General features: G+C 41.3%; 1 protein-coding gene across 2 annotated transcripts in view; it reads left to right on the forward strand.

Moving 5' to 3' along the window:
* The window catches only part of LOC118450457 (follistatin-A), a 23,241-nt gene extending 17,540 nt beyond the window's left edge, over positions 1–5,701 (forward strand). Inside the window, exons 5-6 of one of the 2 annotated variants that reach the window (XM_035886247.2) lie at positions 3,929–4,237; positions 5,567–5,701. In XM_035886247.2, the coding sequence (XP_035742140.2) occupies positions 3,929–4,237; positions 5,567–5,688 (431 nt within the window). In that variant the 3' untranslated portion in view covers positions 5,689–5,701. Of the gene's footprint in view, positions 1–3,928; positions 4,559–5,566 lie in introns of those variants that run through there. The other variant, XM_035886243.2, reaches the window with a different exon arrangement.
* Positions 5,702–7,500: the final 1,799 nt, after the last annotated feature.

Raw genomic sequence — 7,500 nt, forward strand, 5'->3', positions numbered from 1 at the left:
CGCGAGCGCGAGGTGCTTGCACTTGGCGCTGACAGAGGGAGAGCGATCCGAGCGGTTCCTGCTGTTGCTCTTGCTCTTGCTTTTACACAGAGAACGCTCAACCACCGGCCGACCAAGCGACCGATATTTTCCATCCGTTATGTTAACAAAAATTTTTTCTTATCTTAGATCGTTTCAATTTCTACTCGTTGTCATTATCGTTTTACGTGATATATTTCAAGTAATTATTTAAAAAGAAAAAAAAAACATTCAAAATATCGTTAAGAATTTTCTATCAATGGTATCAAAGATAAACGATTCTGGCGAACGACTTGCATCGAGAGTATTTGTACATACGCACGCAATAACGTGCGCCAGCTCGAAGCGAACGTGTGTAAGGGCGTGTCCTTGTGACGTCCTTGCCCTACGGTCGTTCACCGTACGCACGCATGCACGCACCGGGCGAGCGCCCACGCAAACTCGCATCTTTCTCTCTTTTCTCTCTCTCTCTCTCTTCTCTCCTCTCTTCTCTCTTCTCTCCTCTCTCTCTCTCTCTTTCTCTCTTTCTCTCTCTCTCTCTCTCGCTCTCTCTCTCTCTCTCTCGCTCTTTCGAGCCCAGGACACGCACTCTTTTATATTTACGACATTAACGGCTCTCTCTCTCTTTCTCTTTCTCTCTTTCTCTTTTTCTCTTTCTCTTTCTCTGTCCCTTTCTTCTCCCACCTTTCTTAGAACTAAAAATAACGACGGTGCGTTTCGTGAATTCGGGGTACATCGATCAAGCCACGATCACGATACGAAAATCGACTCGCGCACCGAATATATCGAAGAACGACGTTCTCAATGCATTGAAAAAAAAGTCTTGTAACAGAGCGTCTAGATTTGTCTCTTTTATTCGAAATTTTCTTTTACATTATTTCTCGAGTAAACACATATACACGTTAGTTACGTTATACAAAACAAACGATAAATTATATGAGATAGTATTAATAAACACGTCAAATAAAATAAAAGAGTAATGTTTGTTATATTGAGAAAAGTAATTGTAACACAAAAGTACATTTGGTATCGTGAAAATGACCAGATCTTCGCGTGCAAAGTGAATAATAGAAGGATCCATTATTTAACCTTCGAAGATCTATGGAGAAACGAAAACTTCTAAATCAAGAAAGCCTGCCTGAATATGTTCGTTTTCGAAACACGTCAAATTTCCAATTCTTTCTCTAAAAAAAAATAAAAAAACAGGTGGGCCATCCTGCATTAGAGTTTATAAGACTCTCTTTCTTTAACTTTCTTTATCTTTCTCTCTCTCTACTTCTTTTTCTTTTTTCCAATGCCCTCAGCCATCTTCGAATTCTCTGGACGTTCGTATTCATCGATGCATGCCTCCGAGTCGAATACCACTTTGGAGCGTGTCGAGCTTCTCCTTTCCTCACATTTCTTCTTCTATTCCTACCCCACGCATTTCTCTCTCTCTCCCTCTCTCTCTCTCTCTCCCTCTCTCTCTCTCTCTCTCTCTCTCTCTCTCTCTCTCTCTTTCTTCCTCCCCCTACTTTTTCCATGCGCGAAACGGTCATCGTGTTCGTTGTCATCGGCATCGTGCAGTTCTATACTGTAAACAAGCTGCGAAAAAAGCTTCGGCTGTATGCAAACCACGATTTGCTGATTCTCCGTGACCATGTTTTACATATCGTCCCGGTTACAGAATAATATTGGTTCGGCTTGGTATCGAACTAAACCATGAGCCTTAACAAATTTATATCGTTTAAATTCAAAATAATATTCCATTTTGCACACGCGGAGACGAAAAGTAACTAAGGAAGAGTGGAAGAAGATGAGAGAAAAAGGATAAGGAGGTACGCGTACGGTCAGCATACCAGGCACCGGTAAAAAATGATGGTAGGTCGATGCACTCTGTGTTCGAGTCTCGCAACGTCTCGCAGCATTATTTTCTTGCTCTTTTAGCTAATGACATAGCCGCGAAACGTTTCTTCGAGCTCGGTCTCGGTCGCACGATCGTTAGACAGCTCGGCAAATATCACGAGACGTATCTATCGGGCGAAAATTAGTTTCTTCCGTGTTGCACACTCCCTCCTCTAGTTTCTCCTCGTAGTTGTACCGCCATCATCATCATCGTCGTCATCGTCGTCGTCGTCATCGTCGTCGTCGTACCAACGGAACTAAAAGAGAAAGAGGAGGAGGAGAAAAAAATATCATTCGCATTTACTAGTCGAGCGTGAACCGTCCACGAACTATCTGACTATTGAACTATCCCTGTCGCTTTCCTTTTCCTGTTTTTTTTCTCTCTCTCTCTATGTCTCTGTCTGTCTGTCTGTCTGTCTCTCTTTAACTCTCTCTCTCTTCTTTTTTTTTCTTCCTTTCCCTACGTGCACTATCGAGTATGCGAAAATAATAGTCGATTCTTACCACGTTGAACGATATTCCGAGCACGCGCGTAAGCCGATCCAAACAACGATCGAACAGACGATTCGAGGAAACAAGGTGGAAGCTCTTCGATGCAAGGAAACGATCGTTATATAATAATACAATTTTTACTCTTGAATTTAATAATAAGACTTCCATTTATTCTTCGTTGCAAAAAACATTTATCCAAGTGTTTTTCATTGGTGAATTTCGAAGAGAGGCTCGCTTACTATTTCCCAAAGACTCCAAAGGGCCATTTTTTTCTTTCTCCCCTTTTTCTCGAGACTCGCCGAAGGAGCGAACGTAAATGAGTAAACAAACCATAGCCGGTTTAGCGCGACGAGGTGTCGCGGTGCAAATAATCGTCTTTCTCGAAGATCCAAGGCGCGAAAGTGCACGTGTCTGCAAATATACCTTCTTTAATATGTGCACGGAACGAACCATCCGAGCTTTCCTTTCGGACACTCCTTCTCCTTCTCTACTCTTTTATCGCCTCTTTTCTCGCTCTCTTCCCTCATCGAGATTCTCTTCGCGCCACTCGAGGATAACTCACCATCAACGAATGCGTCAAGTGATTTCCTCATCCTCTTCTAATTCTTTTATTTATCTTTTTCTTTCTTTTTTTTTTATTTATTTATTTCTTTTATCATTTTTTCTTTCCATCTACTACGTATCTTCTTCAGATTTTCGATATTTGAATATATAAATTCTTTTTTTCTCTGCTTTCGAATACGATATAGCGAGATGAATGACAGAGGCACTCCTCTCGGAATGGGTCGTACCTTTGTGAATCACGTAATTGAAAAGGAAACAAAGCTCATGGTACCACCCGCAGTCCAATCGACGTTAACGATGCTGTGTCAATGTCATGCGAGATTGAACGTTCAATGACCCTCCCCCCTCTTTCCAAGCCATTGCATAACATCGTAGCTAGGAGAACGATCTCGCGGTCGTTAGACATATGTAACATAGAAGCCGAGCATTAGGCTAATCGAGTATAGCACGATGACAAGGGTCGTTCCACGCGTCGTTTATTAACGATTTTTCTATTAGAACTACGCGTCTTTCGGTCGGAAGATCGAGTTACTCTCTGTCGTCGGATTAAAGCAGCCTTATCCAGAATATTTTTTATTATTTCCTATAGAGAGAAAAAAAACAAAAAATAAAACCAAAAAAAAAATCTTTCGAGAGTGACGTAAAAGAAGGAAAATAAATCAGTAAGTCTGTCATAAGCACAGTATTCCCCCCCCGTTCTCTTCGTGAGAAGTAGGTTATTGACCCAAGTAGGTGTAACGACTTATTATTGCGGCAATCGTCTACTCGCTCCACGCGGTCGAGGCAACCTCGTTAAGCTATGAGTAGTACGTAGAGCAATTTTGTCGGTGACCGTTCCTCTTATTTTACTATTCAACTTTGAAAGAGTTCGCGTCTTTGAAAGTAGAATAAAAACGATCAAATAGGATAGATAATTTGGTTTGTAGGTGTGACGGTTAACGAGTCGCGCGTTTTCCTGTTTGTTCCGCAGAGAACGCGGATTGCACGACAATTCGCTGTCGAGAGGGGCAGACCTGCCTGACGGAGATAAAGTCCGGTCGGCCGCGTTGCGTGACCTGCACGTACCGTTGCCCCCGGAAGCGGGAGCGCGTCCGGAACCGGACGCACCGCGATCGTGATCGGGATCGAGATCCATCGACGACCATGCTGTGCGCGACCAACAACATCACCTATCCCAGCTGGTGTCACATCGTCAAGGACGCCTGCGTCACCGGCTTCGTTCTCGAGACGCGACATGCCGGACCCTGCAACGCCTACGACACGTCTCCCCTTTATATCGGTGAGCAACCAATCCAACGAGGCTCGAACCTACACGTCACCCACACTCACGCACGCACGCATATGTATACACACATAAAGATAAGTAAAGACTCTATTCGTAGAATCGTTGATATTCCGTGCTCTAGGCTTCCAACTATAAAGGACGCTTAGTTTATTTTTATCCAGCTCGTTTCGGATCGACGACGAAACGTTTATTTTAGATTTCGCCATCATCACCACCACCACCACCACTACCACTACTACCACCACCACCACCACCATCAACATTATCGCGAGAAAATTTATGCTCTCCGTATTTATCTATATTTTCGTCTAGGCTACCATCGATCTATCCATCTTTCTTACTTGTTTACTTTATTTATTTCTTTGTTCTTTCTTTTTTTCTTTCTTTTTCTATTTCTTTCTTTTTTTTTTCTTTTTCTTTTTTTCTTCTCTTCTCTTCTCTACTACTCTCGGAATATGGCGTGGGCCATTCAAGCGCCATCCGCTTGAACGACCGATCGACAGGGTAATCCAGCGTGGAATTCGCCTTGCTCGAGTCGCGTCTGCAAATAAACGCGCCCACGCAGCCAACGCATCACAGTCTCCGAGAAATAGCCAAGCGTCGAAACCGGCAACGAGATCGGAGAACCGGAAAGGAATCGGATAGAAATTTCTCGTACTCTTTCGTGGATTCTTTTCCCGTTACCATATATGTATTCCAATCATTTAAAGTTCTTATTTTTTCTTTAAATCGTGATCGGATTTAATGTAATGCCGTTCTCTAATCTCTCTTTTTTTTCGTTCTATTCATTTTTTTTGTTTTGTGTGCGTGTATGTGTGTATGTTTTTCTTTTTTATTCCTATCTTTTCAAAGTTTTCAATCGTCAAGCAAAACGCGGTATGAGCAGATAGGAAATCGATTTGCACGACAAAGCACGTAACAATAGTAGTCGCGCTCTTCGCCTCTTCTACCTAGTAGCAGCTAGCGTACTCGTGCGCGCCGAAGCGAGCGTGTGTTGGAGAGATGCAAGGACCTGTTGCGCGTGTAACACGGAAGTGGGAAAGTCGCTCGTGCATCGATTCATAATAGACTATTCCTTTTGTCGTCAACGCGATTAGGATCTGTGTTAGCCTATTCAAAGAGACTACGATTCGTTTTCCAATCGGAATATTTTGTTTTTTATTTATTTTATTTATTCTCTCTCTCTCTCTCTCTCTCTCTCTCTTTTCTCTTCTTTTTTTTATTTTCCTTCTTTTGTTTCGTTTTGTTTCCTATATATTTTTCATAAAACAAACCAACCTATGAAAGGTGTGCAAGAGGCGAAAAAAGAATTTTCTGTTACAGAAGAGGACAATACGTCGAGCAATTATGGCGTAGATTTGGCCGACGAGGAAAAGAAGATCTCAGAGGTAGATTCAGAATCTTCTCAGACTTTCCAACCGCATCGTTCATTGGCATCGACGTAGCACGCTTAAAGTTTATAACACGTTGAATAGTAAGATAGATAAAATGCAACCAAGTCATAAAATTCAACGAATCGTCCTCACGAACGACGAGACGATTCGAAACGAAGAGTTATCCTTCTTTCGTCTTGAAAGATCCCTTTCACGAAAATTCCATGACTTTGACATATCCGATGTGTATGTTTGTGTGTGTATGTATGTGTGTGGTGTGTGTATGTTTATTGTGTGGTGTGTGTAGAGATATACACGCATACTATATATACATGCTTATATGTATGTATGTATGTATATATCGGTGAAAGATATAAGAGTGAAAGGGAAAAAACAGAATACATACGTATATATGTATGTATGTATGTATGTATGTCTCTTGGAGAGAAGCTTAATACATTCGTACGGTGAAATAGTAGATGAAGAGATAGTATCTCGTTTGATTTTCGAGAGAAAATCAAAAATCTTCTTTTAAATCCCCAAATAACATGAAATACGAAGAAGAAGAAAAAGAAGAGGTAGAACCCGAAGTAATAGTAGAAGAAGAAGAAGAAGTAAAAACAAAAATAGAAGAAAAAGAAGTAAAAGCAGAAGTAGAAGGAAAAGAAGGAAAAGAAAAAGAAGAAATAAAAGCAGAAGTAGGAGAAGAAGAAGTAAAAGCAGAAGTAGAAGAAAAAGAAGAAGAAGAAGAAGTAAAAGCAGAAGTAGAAGAAGAAGAAGAGGAAGATTGGAAGAGAAAATCATCCACCGAAACTAAAATCTGGAGAAAGTTGAGTCACGAGAGGCGATGATGCACCACCACAAGAGAATCTTCGATCGCGACGAACTCTCGAGAAAATCACGAAGGATGATAAATAAAAGAGACGATAAAAGGTATCGCGCGCGTATCCCACCGACGACTCTTCTCGGCGTAATATATACATATATATATACACACACACTATATCTGTTCGCTCTTAAAACTCGCTTCTCTTCGTCATCGTCATTGTGGTCATCATCGTGATCGTCGTCGTCGTCGTCATCGTTATTCAAAATATTGTAAAGCGTGACCGTGTCGTGTGAAAAATTCACAAATCACAGACGAAAACGATAGATCGCGAAGAAAGCGAAATATTAACCCCTTTTTTCTTCCTCCCACGTCCTCGTCGTCCACACATTATTATTGAGGATAATTAGCATATTTACTAATTATATTAAATAGACGAGTAATTTAGCGCGAGTCAATATTTATTCTATCAATTTATGCGAGGTTGGACGCGTTCGATTTGCCCAATTTGAACGATCGAGAAGTGTGCAATTTTCCCAAGAAAAAGGATTCATTGATCCACGGACGTTTCTTTATTATCCTTAATTATCTCACAATTTTCCTTTCTTTTCTTTTTTTTATAATCTCTACTATTTGCGTATATATTCGATAAAAATAATAAAACTCTTTGCATTATCGATTGCAATTCTAAATTGAAAGACGTCATTTAAAGAAACTCCGAAGTGACGCGAACGGAAGGAACTTCCTTTCTTTTTTTTTTCTTTCGGCTTCGATCGTCTAAAGTGTGCCTCATCCTCCTACTTCTCCTCCTTCTGACGACAGTAGTATCGCCGTCGTATTTAATTTATTAATAACGACGAGGTTGCGAGCTCGGGAATTTTTGCGACGCCACAATGGCGGCTCGGCGACGATGAGGACTCGTCTCTGACACATCGCGACGTGGACCAGAAGACCACTTTCTACCTGTTTTCTGTGTAACGACGATTGCCACGAGACTGATAAAGAGAAAGAGAGAGAGAGAAAGAGACAATCGTCCCGATTTAACATTTCGTTTCGTC

The sequence above is a fragment of the Vespa mandarinia genome, chromosome 1 (genome assembly GCF_050613455.1).
Source record: "Vespa mandarinia isolate Hongniang chromosome 1, ASM5061345v1, whole genome shotgun sequence".
NCBI classification, from domain to species: Eukaryota; Metazoa; Arthropoda; class Insecta; order Hymenoptera; family Vespidae; genus Vespa; species Vespa mandarinia.